This window comes from Salvelinus alpinus, chromosome 23 (genome assembly GCF_045679555.1).
Source record: "Salvelinus alpinus chromosome 23, SLU_Salpinus.1, whole genome shotgun sequence".
NCBI lineage: Eukaryota > Metazoa > Chordata > Actinopteri > Salmoniformes > Salmonidae > Salvelinus > Salvelinus alpinus.
Window position 1 is genome coordinate 39665373 of NC_092108.1, and position 24983 is coordinate 39690355.

The window sequence follows — 24983 nt, forward strand, 5'->3', positions numbered from 1 at the left end:
ACAAACAATACAAATCATTTATGAAGATGTCTAATTGCATTATAGTAGGCTATCATGCAGCATATGCCTCTCTTCCAAGAGTCCTCCACAACAGGATGGTTTAAGGTAGTAATGCAAGAGTGACATAAATAATGCCTCCTTCCACAATGCATTGAGAAATGACAAGTTTACACTAGACTGAGATCAGCTCTAAAAAACAGCCTCTAGTAAGTCTAGTCTATACTATCTCTACTTAAGCTGGCCAAATGCAAACAAATCATTCCCTCCCTCCCTGCATCCCTCCCCCTCCCTCCATGTGTTTCCTGTCCCCTGAGCAGTGCCATCAAGGGACTCCAAGTGTCCATAAACAGGAAGACTGTCCACAATGGAAACTTGCTGCCAGAACTGCTCATCCTGAAAATAACACAAACAGAGCTACCCTCTGAAGAACTCCCCATGCTATTCCCACCGTGAGGCCTAGCTGGGTCTCAGTCTCTGCCTTTTCCTCTGAAACACTCAGGGTGGTCTAGGCCTAGTCTACTAGTCTGTCTCCACTCCTGAAATAGTTCTGGATTAAATGTCTGAGGAAAAGTCATTTGAAAAGTTGAGCAAAAACACAACACATTTTTCTCAGGATGACAGTCATACTATTACTGTATATGCCTCATAGAAAGAGTCAAGTGCATGTTATTATTACTGTTGGATTGAGTGTGGGCTGTATTTATCAAACATTTTCATTCTGTACATGAAACATATTCATGCGTATGAGTCTGGTGTTTTGGATGTTACTTAGGTGATGAGAAAAAAAGTAAGGGAGGGAATTGGTATTCACCTAGGTAGGTAACAGTTGCCACAAAAAAGAAAAACAAACTGTGAATGGAAATTCAATTCCCTTTTTCCAATTTGTACAAGCAGTGACTATACAGACTCCACAGATCTGATTCAGCTCTTGTTCCAGTTTAACCTGTTGCGTAATTATTACTGTGCATCATTTCATGTTCACCAACAACTAATAAATGCCAACTGCACAACTACTGTAGGTAGTGTACTACTTACTGCATGCTTGATCCATTCACTGAAGCAATGACTGTTAGCCATTATGATTTTGCTTAGGAAGGAAGATAGCTAAGGCTTTCAGTTTACCGAAAAATACTGTAGAAGGTAAGACAATTGCTTAGTGCAGAAGACATTTCTCATGGAAACTGGCAGTGGGCTTATTTCAGCACATTGCAATGCCAAGACATTTACTGTTAAGTCCATCAGTCATTTTTTTCTCTCTCTACATCAGGTCCTGCCGGGAAATAGGCTACATGGCATGGAACTGTATTCCTGAGTGTTTAAAATGAGCAGTGTTAAAAATGTTTTGTGTGTGTGTGTGTTTGTGAGCCTATAGTGCTCAAACAAAAACAATTAGTAAAGCAGAGTACTGGCAACCAGCCATTGTCCATTAAATACTACCCAGTATAATAAAACACCATTTCCCATTTTTCCCAGCATGAGAATAGCTCCCACTGTAGGAAAAGATAGTTGCCTGGCTACCCAAACTCCTTGCTCAGGCCAAATGCTATGCCATGCCCATAGACATTAGTTTCTTCTCCGCAATGAGGGGATTTGATTATCTGGACCATATTACACCCATGGGAGGAGTTTGCACCGGGGGAAAGTGATTGGATTTATTTTGGATTCTAATTATTTTTGGGGGAACCGGGCTGCCTCCTGGGTGTAAACCAGGTGCCCTATTCAAAGCCCACAGCGAAGTCGACTCTAGCCTAGGCTAGATTAACCACGTGGAGTAGTGTGAAGGAATCTGTATTTTCAAATGCGAAAGTGATTGCTTTTGATAAAAATGCTTTTTCTGCCTTCCAATGAAAACTAGTTTTATGGAAAATATATGTTGTATGTTTCTGGACGATGCACCATGCTGCCTTGTTGACAACATGGCCGAGCAGCGCAGATTAATGTTCCATTTGAGAAGGGTGCTCCTCCCTCACCGCTTTTACCCGTTCACGTCACAGGCCATAGACCAGTGCACCACAGCTCAGATTAATAGAACTCCCTCCGTGAGTCTGGATCTGAATACTTCCCGATGATTTCTAGAATGCAAACACATTCTAACCGTTCTGATTTGTCTCAGAAACCGATGGGTTGGGCCAGAGCCAGAACACAGGTGGGTAAAGCGGCATTAGAAAATTTGCCATTGGCTTTGATGTTCTGATTGGTTAGAGATGATCCAATCGCTGATGACTTTGTTTTGTACAACACCCCTTATTTTGACATCACTACAAACAACTTCAGAGATGGCAGTCTTAGATTGAAGTATGTAGCGAACATAGAGTAGCCAAATAATTCAGTTTGAGTCGTCAGGCAACAAAGATAGTACTCACCATGTCTGGGCCTCTTGGGATTAATGTACCGGTACTTGAAGTACTTATCTCATGATCTCATTCAAATGTCCTTGTATGGTCATCACATATCTGCGAATGCCAAGTTTCCCTCTCCTATGCGGTGAGCCCGCCATCCCACTCATCCCAACTCGGAATTCTCCCCAGCTATGGCCATTGGCTCCTACTGTCATGCATGATTTACTAGAAACCTAACAAGAAATCCGACCAGATTCAGGACTAGATGTATTCAATGTGTTCAAAAGCCATTTTTTAAACACCTATGTGGACTTATCTGGCCATTTGCCCCACACTTTTCAAATGTTTCAGGTCGACTAGAGGAAAGAAAAGATGTGAATTTTCCCTCCCCACCAACTTTCCCTCTCCATCGTGGTGACACAACCATCCCACTCCTCCCAACTCTATTGTACACGTTCCCCATCTGTGACTCTTGGCCCCCTCTGTCATGTATGGTTTCCTTCCAAACAAACATGGAGTCGGAGCCCTATTAAATATGGAGAATCTGACTGAAAAACACTATATAGAATGGTGACTGAGGTCCTGTATCAGCAGATTACACTGAGATGTGGTGCTACCCACTGCTAATGAGCACCCCTTTGTTGACCCTGACCCATGTAGAGTAGACATGCAGTAAAGCTCAGACAAATACTCAGCCTAGACATCTGAGAGAGACAAAGAAAGAAAGAAAGAAAGAAAGAAAGAGAGAGAGCAAGAGACAGAGACACAGAGAGAGAGAGAGAGAGAGAGAGAGAGAGAGAGAGAGAGAGAGAGAGAGAGAGAGAGAAAGGAATGCTTCCTAATGAATCACAAGGATTAAAAGGCCCAGTCAAGTCTAATTCTATGTTAACATCTCACTGTTTACAGTATATCTATACATGGAGACAATAACCTTTAAATAGGCAAGATAAGTCATAAAAGTTATGTCATTTCAATGGGGTAATGTCCTTGACTTTCACAATACACTTTTCATTCAGCCCTCTGTATCATGACCATTAAACATTTAAACATTTAAAAGGTTTGACAACCATTAAAAAGTATTGTGATTGATCGACACTTTCTAAACCTCTTTGCAAATCTTAGCTGAGGCATTCAGAGGCATTCGTTAAGTAATTTGAGTAATTAGCTCTCAAAATTAAGGTAACACTTCATCCGATGTACTTCATCAGATTTGTGGCCCCATTTACAGTAATAACAGGTTCAAATCAAATCAAATCAAATTGTATTTGTCACATACACATAGTTAGCAAGATGTTATTGTGAGTGTAGCGAAGTGCTTGTGCTTCTAGTTCCGAGAAGTGCAGCAATATCTAACATGTAATCTAACAATTCCACAGCTACCTAATACACACAAATCTAAGTAAAGGAATGGAATAAGAATATATACATATAAATATAAGGATGAGCAATGACAGAGTGGTGTAGGCAAGATGCAATAGATGGTATAAAATACAGTATATACATATGAGATGAGTAATGCAAGATACGTAAACATATTAAAATCGCATTATTAAAGTGACTAGTGATCCATTTATTAAAATGGCCAATGATTTCAAGTCTGTATGTATGCTGCAGCCTCTGGGTGTTAGTGATGGCTGTTTAACAGTCTGATGGTCTTGAGATAGAAGCTGTTTTTTAGTCTCTCGGTCCCAGCTTTGATGCACCTGTAAAGACATCGCCTTCTGGATGGTCGCGGGGTGAACAGACAATGGCTCGGGTGGTTGTTGTCCTTGATGATCTTTTTGGCCTTCCTGTGACATCAGGTGCTGTAGGTGTCCTGGAGGGCAGGTAGTTTGCCCCTGGTGATGCGTTGTGCAGACCGCACCACCCTCTGGAGAGCCTTGCGGTTGTGGGCGATGCAGTTGCTGTGCCAGGCGGTGATGCAGCCAGACAGGTACTATGGTGGGTACTATGGTGTTGAATGCTGAGCTGTAGTCAATGAACAGCATTCTTACATAGGTATTCCTCTTGTCCAGATGAGATAGGGCAGTGTGCAGTGTTATGGCGATTGCATCGTCTGTGAACCTATTGGGGCGGTAAGCAAATTGAAGTGGGTCTAGGGTGACAGGTAAAGTGGAGGTGATATGATCCTTGACTAGCATCTCAAAGCACTTCATGATGACAGAAGTGAGTGCAACGGGGCGATGGTCATCTAGTTCAGTTACCTTTGCTTTCTTGGGTACAGGAACAATGGTGGCCATCTGAAGCATGTGGGGACAGCAGACTGGGATAGCGAGAGATTGAATATGTCCGTAAACACACCAGCCAGCTGGTCTGCGCATGCTCTGAGGACGCGGCTAGGGATGTCGTCTGGGCCGGCAGCCTTGCGAGGTTTAACACGTATAAATGTCTTATTCCCGTCTGCCAGGGAGAAGAAGAGCCCAAAGTCCTTTGTAACGGGTCGCGTTGGTGGCACTGTATTATCCTCAAAGCGGTTGGCCTGTAGAACATGCAGAGAGTAATATTGTTATTACGGAACATGCAGAGAGAGATTTTTGGAATTAGTTTGGTTAAATATTATCCAGAACAAATCCAGTTTTCTGAATGAATACTGTAAGCCAGTTGATGCTATTAGTAATTAGCCTCTTGGCCTGCTGATTTGTTTTGTAACGGAACATATTTATTTTGTGAGTATAAACCATAGGCTAGAGTAATCAGTAGTCATACACTTCAGCTCATGGCATAATATTGGATATTAAACCATGTTCAAATCATATTCACTTATGTAGAGGAACCTCAGGTAGCCTAATTGATGAAGGCATGCATACAGCAGCCTATTAATCATACATGAAGCAACACATTATGGGGTTGTTGTACTTTAATTTGATATAATATCACATAAGATAGCTATGTCATGTAAGAATTCCTCAGCTTGCTTGAGATTACTCAAGAAAGTGTAAATACTGTATTTATCAGTGGAAAACATTTGTGTTGGTGAAAAAAACAAGTGAAAAACAGAAAGGGAATCCCACCATCTAGTGGTGATTGTAAACAGCTATATTTTGTATTAACTTTTATTTAACCAGGGAAAACACATTGAGGCCTAGGTCTCATTTGCAAATGTGCCCTGGGAACAATACAGAAAATCAAATTATACACAATTTAAAACACAAAATGTATTAAATTAAATAGCTAATATTTTATAAACAATCAAACAAACACATGTATCAATATAAACATTCCTAGTCTTTCTTCTAAACTGACCCAGAGACAACAACACATCCAAATGAAACGTTGCTCGAAGATTATTCCACATGATTGGGGCCTGGTAGGAAAAGGCAGATTTACCCCAACTCTGTGGATACACTTGGAGTCTCCTTAAATAACCAATCCTGGAATCTAGTGTAGTATTCTGAGTTTCTATATTTAAAAAATGATGTTAAGTAAATTGGTAGTTTATTGAGTAAGGCTTTATAAACAAAAACAGAATAAGGATGTGACCTATGCGTTTTTAGTGAGGTCCAACCAACTTTATGATAAACGCTGCAGTTGTGAGTGTCAAAACTGTCAGATGTGAAGTGCGCTGTGATAAATTGTGTCCAAGGGCTTCAAAACACTGTTACTGTAGCTGGATTCATGTATATAATATCGCCATAATCTATAACAGGAATAAATGTAGACTGAATGATCTGTTTTCTACTATTTAATGAAAGGCAAGCCCTATTCCTATAGAATAAGCCCAACTTAATTCTTAATTTCTCGACTAACTCGTCAACGTGCTTTGTAAAAGATAGCTTTTCGTCAATCCAGATGCCCAGATATTTATAGGCGAGGACACGATCAATGAGGGCACCATCTAACGTAGTTATGCACAAATCATCAGTTACATTATTACATGATTTGGCAAAAAGCATGTACTTGGTTTTATCAGCATTTAGTACCAACTACAAGTCAACCAAGGCTTTCTGCAAGGTAGTAAAAGCAGATTGAAGAGTCAACAGAGCCTGAGCTGCCATAGGTGTAGTAGCATATACAACAGTGTCATCTGCATACAGATGAAAGTTACAGTTTTGTACAAATAGACCAATGCTGTTAATATAAATAGAGAAAAGAACTGGACCAAGAATCGAACCCTGTGGGACACCTTTTGTTATGTCTAGAAATCCTGATTTAACACCATCAGTAAGTACACACTGTGATCTGTCTTTTAAATAATTCTCAAACCAGCGACAAGCAGCCTGATCTAAGCCAATCGTAGAGAGTTTCTGAATAAGTAAGGTGTGATCCACAGTGTGAATGCCTTGCACAGGTCAATGAAGAGGGAAGCTCGGTGTTTCTTCGTATCCAAACAATTTATGACATAATTTAAAACCATAGAAGTAGCAGAGATGGTACTATAACCTGGTCTGAACCCTGACTGTTTTACATTCAGAAAAGATGTAGCAGTTAAAAAGGATCTAAGCTGAGTATTAATCAATGATTCCAGGATTTTTGCCAGGCAAGAGAGTTTGGAAATGGGACAATAATTATTTTGATCACTCTGGTCGCCACCTTTATGTAGAGGAAGTACATGGGCCGCCTTCCAAACTCTAGGCATAGTACTTGATGTAACTGTCAAGTTAAAAATATGTGTTAATGCTTCCGCAATCAATGGAGCAGAAAGCTGTAATAAGAAGGGATCAAGCATATCAGCCCCAGTTGATTATTTTTACATCAATCATAAGTAGCTGTTCCAACACATCAGAAGTAGACAGTTGCTCCAGAGAGGTCCTTTATCAAGTCGACTAGCAACTGGATAGAGGACAAGAGAGCAACTGAATATGCTGGTCATATTGTGGCATTAGCTTTCCCACAACACTGTTTACTTATATGACTGGTTCAATGACATGCTATGGGTGAATGGCATACAGTAAAGTAGTACGATACTCCACACGGTTCTTATTTCCACGTTCAAAACAACTAAAACTTGGAAACTCTGAAACCGACCAGTGGAGGCTCCTCAGAGGAGGAAGGGGAGGACCATCCTCCTCAGTGAATTTAATTTAAAAAAAAAGTTAAACATTGAAAAAGTTATCATTTTTAGATAAACCTATAATAAATATAGTCACCAAATAATTAATTAAAACACACTGTTTTAAATTGGTCTACAGTAGCCTCAACAGCATTCTGTTTGGTAGCATCATGGTGCAGTCGGAGGACAGCTAGCTTCCATCCTCCTCTGCTACATTGACTTCAATACAAAACCTAGGAGGCTCTTGGTTCTCACCCCCTTCCATAGACTATAACACAGTAATTATGACAACTTCCGGAGGATGTCCTCCAACCTATCAGAGTTCTTGCAGCATGAACTGACATGTTGTCCACCCTATCAAAGGGTCAGAGAATGAATTTAGTACTGAAAGTATAAGCTACAGCTAGCTAACACTGCAGTGTATAAAATGTGGTGAGTAGTTGACTAAAAGAGAGGGAAAGACAATAGTTTAACTGTTTTCAACAAATTAATTTCTTCAAAAATGAAGAAGCAAGAGAGAGAGAGATAGAGAGAGAGAGAGATTTTCATATTTTTTCACTTTCAGTTTCACTTACTTAGCTAGCAAATGCAGCTGACTAGTTTAGTTACTCGAACACCTGGCTCAAACAGAGGGATGCTATGTTAGCTAGCTGGCTATGACTATCCAACACTGGAACTCTTCCAAGTTAAGTTAAGCTTTTGGTTTTATTAATTTATTGCCACCGGGGCCCGCCGGTGTAACTCCTTACTGACTATACACTGTAACATTACTTAATGATTGTAGCGGGTTTACTCGCGCATTAGTTCTATTAACTATGTTGACTAGGACATTACTTTAGCAAATATGGGGACAACGATGTAGGCTGTGTGTAGTGGTTATGACATGGTTTGGCTTGGAAAGTTTTTTTTGCCTGGTCACATACAGCTGATGTGTTGTTCATTGAAGTCCACAAACGAAGGGAAAAGGTGAGAGGAGGAGTGTGCATTGAGGAGAGAAGGAATACAATGTGGCTGCTATGAAAGTGAACTGTGTTTATGCGTGATCAGAGTATTCATTCTGCCGATTCTGTTGCAAAACGTTTATTAAACGGAAGCAAACGACACAGGGATAAAAATATCTGAATTTTAGACTAACTGTTGGACTAATGATTACACCCTGGATAAGCTAGACGCAGGCAAGAGTGTGCAAGGCGGTATTGAATGTGCCACTGTCTGTTCATGTGTCACTGTCTGTCATCTACATTTTTTCTCTCAACCTGTGTGCACCTACATTGTAAACTTTAATTCATAGGCTAGTTTGTAGCAAACTCATGATGGGTATAGGGAAAATTTGAGTATCATGTAGTAGCCTAAACCTATCGATGTGTTACATTGAACTGGGTGAATGGAATATGAATGACAGTCATCCATCATGCTGTAATAGAAATAAGGCCATGCTCAATTGTCCTGCCTCATCATAAACGGCACTGGCCGCCACTGGAATCGACCAATAGGAAGCTCTACAAAAAATGATGTATGTACATTTTAACTCTGAGGTTATAACAATCTGTTTCGTCACACAATACCCACACGCACATTACTGATGTTTTAGGAAGAGCTACCGACGCATGTACAGTTGGTGTATATAAAATACGCCGTGAGAGTGTTTGTGTACAAGCCACTGCAATGCCAGAATTGTAAAAAGTTTGTACACGTGTCAAGAGGGAACAGGCTGAATATGTTTGTGGCTGAATGCATTTTTTTGTTAAAGCGTTATAGAGTCGGAGCCTTCCCTGTTTCTAGTCCACACTCCAGTCCAGTTGGTGGCGGTAATGCACATTAAAGTTGGTTGTCAACCGCCACAAAAAAATCCACCAAAGAAGAAGAAGAAGAAGAAGCAGCAGCGACATACAGGGAGAGGTGCGAAATGGAGGGAGGAAGATAGATATCTGACTTTAGAAGACAATAGAGGCTGTAAAAACTATTGTTAAAAAAAAAAAGAAGTAGCTTACCTTCCACATCCGGGTGCAACTATCAAACATCAGATGAATTCACCGCCTAACAGTGGCTTTCAAAACAGGCTTAGGCTAAATCTTTTCGGGGAAAAAAAGCCACAAAGGAATAGGCCTAGTCATTCCAAATATAGCTAGCTTGTATTAACTTGAGCATCATTTTTCTTTAAAATATGGAAAGGCAGCGTTATGATTAGGCTATTTCAAAGCCATTTCATGACTATGTGAAAAACAAGGTAAGTTGACAGGGTCACTAGCTAAAGCAAACGAGTCATAAAACAGGATTGTTTACATTTTCTCCTGCATGAACATATGCTGAAGTCATTCTAGTCATTTCAGCCTAAATATTTCCCGCTACCAGTTTTACGCGTTTAACTTTTAGTCAATATAAAAATCTCAACATAGGTGTAAAGCAGTTGTCCATATAGCGACCAACTCCTATTGTAGATCTACACAGCCTGCGTTGCGATGTGGAGTCACTTTTCCTAAATATGTCGGGCAACCAGTTTTACGGGTACTCTCTTGTGCACAGCCTGGGTTTCGACATCACGGGGGATATTTATATATCGGGAAATGGTATTCCCCTTGAAATGCACTTGGCCTTACTCGCACTTCTGTAGCGCACGTTGACGGGACGGTTATAGGGTGTCATTGCCAGTGGAAGTCTTGTTACTCCTTGTAGCACCTTTACTCGGGGGAATAGCATTGCTTAGAAACTACGACAGTGGCTTGAGGGTAAGTACAGTATGCTTCTGTCAATGGTGTGCGATATGCTTGCCTTGTATCAATTGTCTGCCTGTCTATTGACCTATCAGTATCACACTTAAGTGATGCTACTGTCTTATGGACTTCTGTCAGTACAGTATCTACCCTCATAACCCAGTACTACAGTATACTGTACTCGGTGTCTACTGTAGAGATAATGTTGTATTGTTCAGTAGTTATTCGTGCTTTAGTTTGAAAAAGTATGCTATGTCTACTTTATCTTTAAACAGGTTCAGCTGTTCAGATTTCTGTCTGACCACAATTTAGGCGATTCCACAATTTCTTATATTTCCTCAGTCATTGGCTATTTCAGACAGGTTCACTTGTGATCAACAACTACCTGACCCAGACACTTGAGGAGAGCTTGGCAAGGTTCCCCATGTTTCCTTTCATTTGTGGAGGAGGGTTGGGGTTTAGGGCTGTGGGGACATGTAGGGGGATCTGCTTGTGTCCATGTATTTAGTTACAGACCATCAGCGATTTTGGCACAGAGCCAGATGGGGTCAAAGAGTTGTTTACAAGTATGATTGGTCGGCCCACTCCTGTTAGCTAAAGGTGAGGTTTGGTTCATTCAATCGATTTTCTTAAGGGCACTAGGAATGTTTCTCACCATTTTGAGTAATCAACACTTCTACATGGACATGTTATTCTTAGTTATTCCTAAAATGCCTCTCACCAAATAAATCCTTGCATAAAATATGTCCCCTCCAGCTTTAGTAATGACAGGTAAACAGAAGGTCGGGGGTCATCTACTACACCCCTTCACCAAAGGATCTGATGACCACATGAGTGAGAGTGTGACTGGCCTATTTGTAAAGCAGTGGGGGAGTACATGAGATGTGGCTTTGGCTGACCCATGGACTGATTATGACCTTAACGTGATAACGCAACTAAATCAACAAATACTATGTAGGAATAGGCAAATAGTCCACTGTTTCAAGGCAGCCGGTGGTAAATACATGGGTCCTGGCCCGAGGTCAGATACTGCAGAAGCAAGTGATGACATACAGTCCAACATAATTGGTACCCTTGATAAAGATGAGCAAAAAGTACTGTATAAAATAACTAATTCAAATACTGAGCTATATTGTATGCTCAAATAGTAAAAAAACAAATACTTTTATACTAATACAATTGTTAAGTGAAATAGATTTTGTTTAACAAGTAATACAAATAATTCTCAACAAGATTGGTGTCAATTATTGGCACCCCTGTTTTCAATACTCCGGCACCCTCCCCTTGCGAGGATAACGGCACTGAGCCTTTTTCTAAAATGTTTTATGAGGTTGGAGAACACATTGCAAGGGATCTGAGACCATTCCTCTATACAGAATCTTTCCAGATTGTTTTGTCTGTGCTTATGGACTGCCTTCTTAAATTCAAACCACAGGTTTTCAATGGGGTTCAAGTCCAGAGACTGAGATGGCCATTGCAAAATGTTGATGTTGTGATCAATTAACAATTTCTTTGTGGTTTTTGATTAGTGCTTGGAGTTATTGTCTTGCTGGAAAATCCACTTGCGGCCAGTTTTCAGCTTCCTGGCAAAGGCAATCAGTTTTTTTTGCTAAAATGTCCTGGTACTTGGGAGAGTTCATGATGCCGTTGACCTTAACAAGGGCCCCAGGACCAGTGGAAGCAAAACAGCCCCATAACATCAAAGATCCACCACCATATTTTGCAGTAGGTGAGATTATTTTCTGCATATGCATCTTTCTTTTGACGCCAAACTCACCACTGGTGTGCATGGCAAAAGAGCTCTATGTTCATGTCATCTGACCAGAGCACCGGTGCCAATCCACATACCAATGCTGTTTAGAAAACTCCAGGCGTTTACATTTGTTGGTTGCTCTCAATAAGGCTTTTTTTCTGGCAACCCTTAAAGAGCTTCTTGGCATGGAAGATTGTAGATTTGGGGATTTGGGTGACACGAAGACGTAACCAAGTTCGGTAATTCTCCAACTTTGGCCACTGGATTTCTCTTTGCCTCTCGAACCATCTTCCTCACTGCGTGGTGCAACTGACATTTTGCGCGCAAGGGAGGATGAAGAAAGCTTGCCTTGAATCACTGGGCATCTTGTTATGACATGCATTATCTGAATTATACCTACAGAGGAGTGGCTTTTATGGAGGAACTTGTGTGTGCAGAGCAGCACTATAATTAAAACGCGACTTACCTTTTTGTAATTAATGAATCCAGTGTTAAACATTTTTTTTTGTAATGCTTGTAACGTCCTCAGTAGGCTGCAGTAACCTATGCTTCAGCGGGGAGGTGCAGGTAGCCTACGCAAGCTACTGGTAAAGATTTCCAGCTAGCAAACTCACCACAAATGCTGGAATATGTTTCTCAGTGACAGAGTGAGGGCTTTGCTAGGTGATTTTAAAATGTTTTTTGGGGGACTGGAAAAAAATGCTTGGAACATAAAAAACATTATTAACCGGTTCCAATGCTTTTAAAGTAACAGTTCTGCTCCTGAACAGTATAGATAGCTTTCATCTCGGGTTCAGCTTTCATTTTCGGTTCTGTTCCCTGAACCGGTTCCAGCGTTTTGATTTCCACACTGAGTTTTGAATAATACTGTGATATTGTGAAACTGATAACGAGCTTTTAGTGTAAGAGCTGTTTGAAAAGACTGCCTCAAATGTCAGCCTCTTTTGGCAGGATTTTGTTTTGGGCTGCTTGGTTACAGGCTATAAATTAGGTAATAGACCAGTAAGAGAGTTTCAAACCTCTCTGCCAATAACAGCTCATTTAAAATGTTCCCCTCCCCACTTAGACCACGCCCAGACAGTCCTAGCAAAAGATGGCATGAGAAATTGCTCTTTGCTAAGAAGCCCCAGTATTTTTTATTTTTGCTTGATCATTTTTTACATTTAAAACAATCAGAGTAAGATACTTAATTGTTAACCAGAAATGTTTTGATGTAGAGATTAAAAATGGCTGCATTTGACCTTTTTTAAGCTGAAATGAATTTTAAAAAGTTGAAAATTAATGCAGATTTTATTTATAAGAATCTTTAGGGGTGCCAATAATTGACGTTTTGAGAGAGAAACTATTACATCTCTTTGAGTGAGTGTATTAGTATAAGATATCAGTTGATGTAGTCTGACTGACTGTGCTGTATGTTTTCATATCTCACGCTCCTATTTGACACTCTACTATGAACTCACACTCCCCTGTCTGTTTTTTCAATCTCTCTCAGTAACGAGTGATCATGGAGAGCTTCTCTCCGCTGGTCCTGTCCATCGCCGCCACCAGCTTTGTGACGTTCCAGTGTCTGTTCCACTTTGTCAGCCCCTGGATCTCTGCTCAGTTCTTTCCTGGGTACCACCGTCTCAGTCCCAGACACACCATAGAGTGGAACTCCAGGTACAGCATCTGATCATCTGAGAAATGATATGATTGACTATTCAGTCAAAGCTCCTATCAGAAGACCTATTGTATTATCATTTTCCCAGTTGAAGCATATTTCTGAGCGTAGACACTTTCAAATATCGTTGTCGAGAATTGTCCATATGCGTGGAATACCACCGCTGCCACCAAATGTTGCGTTTAAGGAAGTATGCTTTTCTGAGTATTTGTATTTGTGTCTGTTTTTTGTTTTTTCTAGAACTGTGTCTACGTTGCACGCCTTGATAGTGGGGCTTTTTTGTCTCTACATATTACTTCATGATGATGCAGTCAATTATGACCCTGTCTGGTAAGAATCTCCCTGACTACTGAGTGATAAGTGTGCAATCCTTGGTAGAGTAGTCATATTTTGTATATTTGACACCAGACTTTCTTATCATATTTTCAACATGTGCTTTGTGCTATCTTGCCAATAGGGGAGATCCGTCACTGGTGAAAATAAATGTGGCCATAACCTGTGGCTACCTCCTATCAGGTGGGTCTCCACTTCAGACATGTCTAACCCTTGTATTACTTTGCATATTCCCATGGATTATGTTGACCCATACAGTGAGCTATCTCCCTTGTCTGTCTTGCAGATATGCTGCTCATATGTTACTATTGGCGGGCGATAGGGGACAAGTTTTTTGTAATCCACCACCTGGCAGCACTCTATGCTTACTACTATGTACTGGTGAGTTCCTTACTGACCCAGAGCAGAATGTGCAGGCAAGATGGGGAAGGGACATGGGCCAAGGGTGAACACCCATGTAGTTTGATGGGATGGGTTAGAGTGGATAACAAAAGTCTGGTCAGTGATGAAATAGTAGAGTTCCACTTTAGTCAGCATTATATTTGGAACACTTTGATTTACAGTGTTGGTACTGTGTAATTGACCTATAAGTACATTGCTACAAGTGTTATTACTCAGTTTTAATAATTGCAAAACGTGTTTTACTGCACTTACGAGAGTATTACCCAGTAATGGAACATTACAAATTGTTTCCCTCCCCTCTTTGGAAGGTACAGTGTAAGTGAGTAGTTACAGTTGTCAAGCACTTTTGATATGTTGCTTGTTCAATTGTATCTGTATCATATAAAAATCGCTACGGATAGAGTTTAAACTAGGTATTTGGCTGACAATTTGAGTTTTATTGAGGAAGGACACTTTGCACTGTCTTTTGTGCATGTATGAGTCAGAAGAAATATTTGGGAGCTAGTTGGACTGAAAATCATTGTTTTTGTTGCATTTATTGCATATCTTCATTTGACGTACCACCGAAAGCTAGACAACAGTGTAGGTAGGTAGGTAGGTAGGTAGGTAGGTAGGTATAGATGACGGTTCACTCTTGGTCCTGTCCTGTGTAGGTGTTCTGGGCCATCAGGTTCAGTGGCTGCTAAGACTAATGATGATGACAATTGGGACCATTTTTTGCATGGAATGTAATGGCTTGTAGTGCGGGTTTCCAGGACACATTCAGCCTAGTCCTGGACTAGAAAACATGCTCAATGGAGAGTCGCCATTGAAAGTGCTTTTTAGTCCCAGACTGGGCCTAATCTGTGTCCCAGTAAACCATCCTGTAGATGTTCTGTCTATACTGCATGAAGTCTTCCCTTCACTCAGTCTGTAATAGTGATAGGTGCATGCTGCCTTTTTTTTTTGTTTGTTTTGACCTTTCAACCCTACAACCTATACAACTATACAAAGAAAGGGACCTCTCATATATTTCCAAGTCACCACTGACTTATTTTAGTAAACTAGGTAATGTTAGAATGGATTGTAGAGTAAAGGTTCTGAAATTGATCATGACATTAACTTATCTGTCATCGACATAGGTAGTCCATACATCTTTTATTTTATCGGGAGTGTTTGTTCTCTTTTTCAATGTTGAGATGGGGGCTTTTTAATTGTGCCAGTTCTCACTAGTTGCACTTCTGTTTTGTGTAGGTATGTATTTTTTCTGTCTCTCCTCCACTAACATGTGTGATAGTGATGCACCGATATAACATTTTTGCCCAATACCGATATTTTCCTTGCCCAAAAAACGTTACGATAAGTGATATAAATTTTTTTTGCGGCCTTTTAAGCATTCTAGTACAGTTAAATAGTTAACACACACATGGATGCAGCGGTCTAAAGCACTGCATCTCAGTGCAAGAGGCATCACTACAGTCCTGGTTCGAATCCAGGCTATCACATCCAGCCGTGATTGGGAGTCCCATAGGGTCCTCATTACCAGAAACATAATCAAAACCTATTTCTTTCACTTACTTGCTGTGCTGTTTCGTTGTTCATTTGTTCAGTCGTTTCATTCTCAACCAGGATTTCTATGGAACGCCGTTTGGGTCTTTGCGTGTCAAAAAATATACTATTTAACACGTCAAATAAGCTTGTTGACCAATCAGGACCTGAATATGACTGCATGTCACATAATAATTGAACGAGTTCATGGATTTTGTATGTAGTTATGAAATACGAGTGATATTGTAATATGTTACAACGATTCATCGATATATACGAATGCTGTGATGCTGATAAAGTTGTCTCGCACACCTACAGTGCTGGTCATAAAAATTTAAAAAAGCTATGGATGCAAACGATGTTCTTGCCCAAAAACATAGCAAAACGACAATCTGTTTCAGTAGCTATATTTAGCTAGCTAACTATATAACTAGGTGTCATCTAAAATAACCCTAATTTATAAGACAGTTCTTATTTGATTAATGGTGGTCAGACCCATCTATGTGAAGCTAGCCACAATAAGGATTAGCCACAATAGTGGACTTTGCAGTTAGCCTTCAAAATAAAAGTATGTCATTGACAGTGATGCAAATTAATATAAATAGTAGAATTATGCCATAATTGAATAGATAATGCTAAACGAGGTTGGAATGTTGTTATATAAAATCAACAAAAGTCAATCAATCAATAAAATGTATTTATATTGTCCTTCTTACGTCAGCTTTTGTCACAAAGTGCTCTACAGAAACCTAGCTAAAACCCCAAACAGCAAGCAATGCAGGTGTAGAAGCACGGTGGCCAGGAAAAACTTCCTAGAAAGGCCGGAACTTAGGACGAAACCTAGAGAGGAACCAGGCTATGAGGGGTGGCCAGTCCTTCTGGCTGCGCCGGATGGAGATTATAACAGAACATGGCCAAGATGTTCATAGATGACCAGCAGGGTCTAATAATAATAATCACAGTGGTTGTAGAGGGTGCAACAGGTCAGCACCTCAGGAGTAAATGTCAGTTGGCTTTTCATAGCCGATCATTCCGAGTATCTCTACTGCTCCTGCTGTCTCTAGAGAGTTGAAAACCGCAGGTCTGGGACAAGGTAGCACGTCTTGTGATCAGGTCAGGGTTCCATAGCCGCAGGCAGAACAGTTGAAACTGGAGCAGCAGCATGACCAGGTGGACTGGGGACAGCAAGGAGTCATCAGGCCAGGTAGTCCTGAGGTATGGTCCTAGGGGTCAGGTACTCCGAGATAAGACAGGATAAATACCCCAGATATAACAGACTGACCCTAGCACCCCGACACATAAACTATTGCAGCATAAATACTGGAGGCTGAGATAGGAGGGGTCGGGAGACACTGTGGCACCGTCCGACGATACCCCCGGACAGGGCCAAATAGACAGGATATACCCACCCACTTTGCAAAAGCACAGCCCCCACACCACTAGAGGAATATCTTCAACCACCAACTTACTAACCTGAGACAAGGCCGAGTATAGCCCACGAAGATCTCCCCCATGACACGAACCCAAGGGGGGGCGCCAACCCGGACAGGAAGATCATGTCAGTAACTCAACCCACTCAAGTGACGCACCCCTCCTAGGGACGGCATGGAAGAGCACCAGTAAGCCAGTGACTCATCCCCTGTAATAGGGTTAGAGGCAGAGAATCCCAGTGGAGATAGGGGAACCGTCCAGGAAGAGACAGCAAGGGCGGTTCGTTGCTCCAGTGCCTTTCCGTTCACCTTCACCCTCCTGGGCCAGACTACACTCAATCATATGACCTACTGAAGAGATGAGTCTTCAATAAAGACTTAAAGGTCAAGACCGAGTCTGAGTCTCTCACATGGGTAGGCAGACCAGTCTATAAAAATGGAGCTCTACAGGAGAAAGCCCTGCCTCCAGCTGTTTGCTTAGATGTTCTAGGGACAATTAGGGGGCCTGCGTCTTGTGACCGTAGCGTACATATAGGTATGTACGGCAGGACCAAATCAGAAGGTAGTAGGTTAGCAGTAAAACCTTGAAATCAGCCCTAGTCTTACCAGGAAGCCAGTGTTGAGAGGCTAGCACTGGAGTAATATGATACTTTTTTTTGTTAATTTGACAAAATTCTATTGAAATCACACTGGATGTATTATTCTTTTTTAGTATTGCATTGGGGGCATTCTTATTTCTCTGTACAGCCTTACCTATGGATTGTGGATCAATGACATGGGATATCAGTCTACTCAGTGACACCCAGAGAACATTAGCATCGTGGCTCATATTGCGGGACTCTGAAACAACTGTGAATTGAGCCACATTTATTGTCAACCTATGTGTATTGAACAATATTCCAGAGGAAAAACAATACTGGGTGGATGTTTTGGAGTCAGATAACTCTGAGGAGGACGTTGGGAAAAAAATCTCTTGTGTATTGAGTAGACTGTTACCCTATTTCATTGATCCCCAATCCTTAGATAATGCTGTACAGTGCAATATGAATGTCAATACACACAATATGCTGACTGGGGAGGTGAATTGTCACAGTCCCGCGATAAGAGCTGCAACGCTAATATTTACGTAAACTCTTCACAGTTGTGTTCTGTGGGTGTCAGCGAGTAGACTGATACCGCATTTCATTGCTTCACATTCCAACCTTCTTTAACATTATCTAGTCTAAATATGGCATGATTCCACCAATTGTAACTGGCATCACTTTCAAAGGGGTACTTTTATTTTGAAGGCAAACCACAAATTCCACTATTGTGCCTAATCCTTATTGTGGCTAGCTTCAACAACACATAACCCAGTCCGGTCGAGCCTCACTAGCCAGATGAAGCTAGCTGGCTGCTTATAACGTTAGCTTTGGGCAACAGGGTTAAGTAGCTGGCTAGCTATTTATTTTCATGAACTGAAGTTCAATTTCAATAGGCGAACAACTGGGTACCTAGCTAATACTTACTCACAAGGATTCCTAAATCATTGCTAAGAATAGTGAAAATGACTGCAGTTTCTATTGGTCATTGTTGTCAGGCTGGTTGTATTGGTGCTAGCTAGGTTCCAAGCTAAAGCTAGCTAGCTACCCCATAAGTTGTGGTCGAACAAATAATGCTTTATTACCAACGCGCTATTGTAAACACATCGTTTGTGGCCGGTGTTTGCTTGTTTGCAGACTTTTTTTGTACAGCTTTGACAGTGCTACTGATAGTATTGGTGGCGCTTGGCTTGCACGTGCATATTCAAAACACACAACATTCTCTAATAGAACTGTGTTATTTTACGTGTCGAATTTAAAGCTTATTAAACGCATCAAGTAGTGTTATTGTCATATAGTGTTATTTGACGTGTATATTTTTTGACACGCAAAGACCCAAATGGCATTCCATAGTATGTCGTGAAGCTAATAGCAGTGACGCTATTACTGTTTAACTCCGGTAGGGCAGCAACTGAACAATAGCGTACTTGGTAACGTTAGTGTGTACCGGTGCTCGACCAGTCGCGAAAGCCAACGTCACCCAAGACAGAGAACGGTTGATTGTCAAGGGCAATTAATTCCATTATCTTGGCGTTAATGGATTTCGCCTTTGAGTTGTCTCACTGTAATTTTCTTACTCTTTCAAATGACTGCTCGACTTGTTGACTGCTCGATCCACACAGCAGACATTGTGGGCTAGGTTAGGAATGATGTGTTGCAGGTGTAGTACAAAATTTTACGTGGCGTCATTACATCATGTACCTACGTTATATAGTTATGCACATCAGCTTTGACATTTCGTTTTCACATCGGCGTTAAACTAGACATTGGGTCGATACTGATGCATTTTTTTTAGCTAATATCGGCCGATTCCAATATATTCACTGACATATCGTGCATCCCTAATGTGTGATCAATTAACCTAGTCTTGTGTCTCTAACATGCTAACTATACAGTCCATGCAAAAAATGGCCTAAACAAAGAACAGGCCGGTATCAATTGGCTAGGTACAGAAGGGGCCCCTTCCTATCTTGTCTGTAGTGGATTCTGTTGTGGTACATTGAGCACATGTTGCCTAATAACAGTATGGACTTACCAGTACTTAGAGGTATGAGCATGCACTGCTGGAATGTTCACCACCACTTTTTGTACACATTTTGAAAATGTCTGTGACCCAAGTTTATTAACTGTGTCATAACCCCAGTAAGTGCACCTCAATTTTTCCTTTTTAGAGATTGTACAGTAAGTTTGCGATCATGATTTATCCTGAACTCAAATATTATTGAGTGTACTTCTCTTGCCATTATTTTCTTTGCACTTTGTTCTTTCTCTTTTAGAGCATAGGAATGTTGCCTTATTTTGCTAACTTCCGTCTGGTCGCAGAGCTTTCCACTCCTTGTGTGAATCAGCGGTAGGTAACTTCAATGCCAAATAGACTCATGCACGTGCGCAAACTCGCACGCACAACATTACCTGGGAAGTAGAGGGAACCTTGTAAAGTAACCATTTGGTGCCCTGAATGTATTTGCAGAAGGGTTTTTGTCGTTGGTAGTAGTGCATTTAACCATTTCATAAACCGTATTGACTGTTAATGTGTAACTACTTATAGTAAGTCAGACCAGACACACCCAGCCAAAAGCTTGTATCTGACAGCATTATTAGAGACCCATGTTTCATACTTAAACACATTTGAGTCCCATTTCTAATTGTATACTATTATCCTGATTTGAATCCAAGAAAGACAAAATACAGATGCAATGTTAAAGAATTGTTCTTAAAATCTTTCAAGTGCTGGGTATATGTGCCTTCATAAAGTGTTCACACCCCTTGACTTATTCCACAGTTTGTTGTGTTCATTTAATTTTTTATCAATTTTTAATTAAAACAAAAAAACACCCATATACACACAATACCCCATAATAAAGTCAAAACATATTTTTAGAAATGTTTGCAAATTTATTGAAAATGAAATACAGAAATCTCATTTACATAAGTATTCACAAAAATGTCTAAATATGTATTCACTTTGTCATTAGGGTATTGTGTGTATATGGGTGATGGGGGGGGGGAAGGGGGAGAAATCTATTTTAATCCATTTAGAATTCCGGCTGTAACCCACAAAATGTGGAATAAGTCAAGACGTAGTACAATGACTTTTGCCATGTCCCCTCCCATCATGGTGGAGGATTGTAGCGTAGTGATACACATTTTACATAGGGCTGGCCATTGAATACTGGGGACTCTTTCTGAAGGCACTGTATATATGTGTAATGTAGGGGACCTTTCTGGAACAATGCCAGTTGATATCCATGACTCCATTACAAAGTGAGTTCATCTTCAACTCTTATCTCACTCTGTCACCATCCATAACTGTCCTAACTGTATCTATCTTTCAGCTGGTTCTTTGAAGTGCTTGGTTACCCAAAAAGATCATTACCAAATATGGTCAACGGCATTGCCATGACGGCATCCTTCTTCCTGGTGAGGATAGCGGTCATGCCACTGTACTACAGCCGGATGTATGCCGTGTACGGGACAGAACCCTTCTACCGGGTGACCTTTAGTGGCCGCTGTGCCTGGATGGGCCCCAGTTTCTGTCTAGACATTATGAACGTGATGTGGATGCATAAAATGGCCCGTGGCTGCATTGGTGTCCTGCGTTCTCCTGGAAAGGTGAATGTGGAAAAGCTGCAGAATGGGAAAGTGCACTGAGGGATTGAAAAAGGCAATGGTGTTATTTTATTATATGTCTGCTTCAAATGGTTCATGGACATTTTTGGATCAAATGGTTCATGGACTGGAAATGTCATGAGAGTCCCTATTATCCCATGACCAGCCCTAGGTAAATTGCGTACCACTACACTTATCTGCCTAGAATACTTACAATTAAACACGCGCTAAAGTCCTCCACCATGATGGGAGGGGACATCGTAAAAGCCATTGGACTATCTCTCCTCTTGGTCATTACAGATAGAGAGTAAGTGAATGGACGGTGTGACATCATGGATGGAAACAGACAGACAAATACTCTTGTCTGCTGGACCCTTTGTTTCTAAATTGTTTATGTCCACCCAAAGGTGTCTTGTGCATATTGCCAAAATGATATGAACTGACATGGATGAGAATGGAAGAGGAGCTCACATAATTTTTCTAATGTTTATGAAGCTGTAAAGATGGCTCTTGCACAAATATCATGAGAGATATATATATGAACAAAAATAACCTAATTACTTACCTAATTACTCATTAAATCTGTGTTTTCACCAGCATTAGAATGTAAAAGATGTATATTAATCAGACTCCTACTGAAGTCTCTCTGCTCAGGAGCCTGCTCATGTTTGGAACATACAGTAGGCCTAGGAATTATCAGTCATGTTCATAAATTATCAGGGTAGCTTAAGACAAACCATAGCAAACATGCCAGATTGTGTCATTTTATCTCTAGAAGTGACCTTACTAAGTGATTTATGATAACAGCCATGAAAGTGCACTTATGTCTAACCGACACACACACAGTAGAACTTCACACGAGCAACTTTGCAGAGTTAACAAATGATTGATAATACTTCATTATTAACTGTTGAAACAGAGCTTCATAATGTGAAATCCCTGTTTGTTTTCTGGATGAGAATATGTTATTTATTGTGACATTTACAGCCATGGTAGTTTTAATATTTCTATTTTTTTTAACGCATTTTATTAATGTACTCTTCTTTGAGTAAGTGATAACTAAATGTCAATAGCTGCTTTAAATAGTCTTCAGTTGTCAGCAGACAACACGTGTTTGCTTGTGTCTGCTGTTGAGAGCAGGTGTTTGCTTGTGTCTGCTGTTGAGATGTCCTGCTCTCGTGTGGAGACAATGCGGGACTGCAAACATTGTATTCTCCATTTTGTCAAGACTGAACGTACTCAAAGGGAGGGTACAGTGGGCAAGGCGCATTGAGCAATATTCATAAACAAATGATTGATGTTAACCTTGGTTTGGTGTAATTTGGTCATCACATTGTTTTGTCTATACTTATGGCTGCTTTGCCCACCATTATTACCTCTGTCTGTTGTTAAAAATGTGCTATTATGCATGCGTGTATTTTTTGGGGAATTTGAATTACATTAAATACTTTGATTCACTCACAATCATTTAAAAAAGTTATCCAGAAAACATACATGTTTATTTACTGTAGGGGATGGCATGTTTTTCTCATTGGGAGAATCTCAATTGCATATTCTCTCCTTCTCGAAACCCATTTGAGTAGAAGGTCAGAGGGGTGGGACCTCTGGCTTTCTCATCCAATGGGTTTTGAGAAGGAGGCTAGGAGAATGCAATTGAGATATATTTTGGGGCGGAAGGTAGCTTAGTGGTTAGAGGGTTGGACCAGTAACCGAAAGGTTGGTGGAACGAATTCCTGAGCTGACAAGGTAAAAATCTGTTGTTCTGCCCCTGAACAAGGCCGTTAACCCACTGTTCCTAGGCCGTCATTGTAAATAAGAATTTGTTCTTAACTGACTTGACTAGTTAAATAAAAAAATAAATACATTCCCTATATGATCCCATTTCTTTTGAAACCGGAATGCGGATTTTCAGTCGGGGTCGGTAATGACATAATTTGAAAGACCTCTACCAAACCAAAGTAGACAAACATGTAACCGCAGGGTTTACTGTCTCTGATGTAACGACAAGGGAAACTATTTCGCGCCACTTTGATACCAAATCATAGAGAAGGATAGAGATCTCTAGTGCCCAAAATGCCATATATGCATGGGCATAAATGTGACTTGCTTCAGGAAACTAGGCATATGTTGCACGTCACTACTTCACAGGAGAGGCATTTGAACGTTCTTTTTTTAATCAAAATGCTTTCTTTGGCAGAAATGCCTTCTGGAACATGTGAACTTTCATGTGTCTTAATAACAAATGTGTATGCCATCTGTAAGTATGAATAATTTTTTAAAATTACAAGCCTAGTTGCTTTAGCCACGGAAAAAGACAGGAATCTTCCCACTAGCCATTATTGGCTGAGATAATTAATGGGCTGGACATACCGAAAGATGAGTTCACCATGTAGCACCTTCTGTTTATAACATGAGCTGCTTGGTAGATAATTCTTTCTACTGCAGCTATTTTGAAAGATATCATGGAGAACTGTAAAAGGGTTTCTCTGGATTACATCTTCAAACTTAAGGCAACCCTGGCATCTGTGACAAAGCGGGAGAAAGATCTGATGATTCTTAAGGCATTGCACACGGTCAGTGTGAACCAGAGTGACTTGACACAATGAGCCAAGCAAGCTGTATAAACAAAACAGAAATGACACAGGACGTCTTATTTAATGAAAGGGGTCGCAGTCTGTCGTGAAGTGTTCATCCATGTATACGGGTAAGAGTCTAGCTACAGTTTCAGATATTATACGTGTCTAATTTTGTCAGAAAGCTATGACAACCGGTTTGTATTGCCCGTACTCTTTGGATTGGGATGACTGCTACTATAGCTACATGTCTAAACAAAATACTCCCAAGTTAAAGCGTACTGTCAGCTAGCTAGCAAACATTAGCTGGCTGGCTCACTAGCTAACGTTATGTTTATAATTTGTGTAGTAATATTATTAGTATCTCAGATATGGCCTAATGTTAGCTAGCTAACTAACATTTAACCTAGTTGGGTAGCTTTAACTTGTTATGGCTGCATCCCTTGTTCTCAATTTCCGCCTGAAGACATACCCTAATCTAACTGCCTGTAGCTCAGCCCCAGAGGCAACGATATGCATATTCTTGGTATCATTTGAATGGAAACATTCTGAAGTTTGTGGAAATGTTAATTGAATGTAGGAGAATATAACACAGTAGATCTTGTGGAAGAAAAGAGAAAGAAAGAGCATACGTTTTGTTTTTTATTGTTGTAGCATCATTTTCACATGTACTAGAATAGCCACACAGTCAGGATGCTGGATATAATTTTGATGGATAACACAAGAGGGCAACTGTAGGTGTGCAAAGTTTCAGACTGATAACTTCAGGAATGGGTGAGCTACATGACATTTAGCATGAAGTCACCCAGGTGTCCCACACAAGTTGCCCAAATGTACCCAAGTGGCCGAATTGGTGAAATGACCTATAACTATATACAACAGTGCAAATAACTATATACAACATATCAAAAAGCAATTCTAACACAATTTTTTAAATAAAAATGTTTAAAAAATATATTTAAAAAAACAAACAAAAAAACAGGTAGACCCTTTGGAAGTCCTCTACACAATATTTTGCTGCCTGTGCCATGTCCCATAGCAGTCTCTTTCTGATGTAAAGCAGAGGCAAACTGAA

General features: G+C 40.5%; 1 protein-coding gene across 7 annotated transcripts; it reads left to right on the forward strand.

Moving 5' to 3' along the window:
* The first annotated feature begins 9118 nt into the window (after nt 1–9118).
* Nucleotides 9119–22815, forward strand: LOC139550966 (TLC domain-containing protein 4-B-like). Of its 7 annotated transcripts, none has more exons than XR_011670162.1 (8): nt 9192–9556; nt 13286–13452; nt 13694–13783; nt 13911–13969; nt 14073–14167; nt 20003–20076; nt 21062–22445; nt 22476–22815. XR_011670162.1 is itself a non-coding variant. In XM_071362272.1 (8 exons), exons 3-8 carry the CDS (start codon nt 13298–13300, stop codon nt 21375–21377), a joined length of 789 nt encoding a protein of 262 aa, XP_071218373.1. In that variant the 5' UTR covers nt 9192–9556; nt 11570–11769; nt 13286–13297; the 3' UTR covers nt 21378–22815. The 7 variants fall into 7 exon arrangements, 6 of the variants coding, with proteins under 6 accessions (XP_071218376.1, XP_071218373.1, XP_071218375.1 ...); XM_071362272.1 differs by adding an exon at nt 11570–11769 and having other exon boundaries at nt 21062–22815; XM_071362274.1 differs by adding an exon at nt 11570–11765 and having other exon boundaries at nt 21062–22815.
* Nucleotides 22816–24983: the final 2168 nt, after the last annotated feature.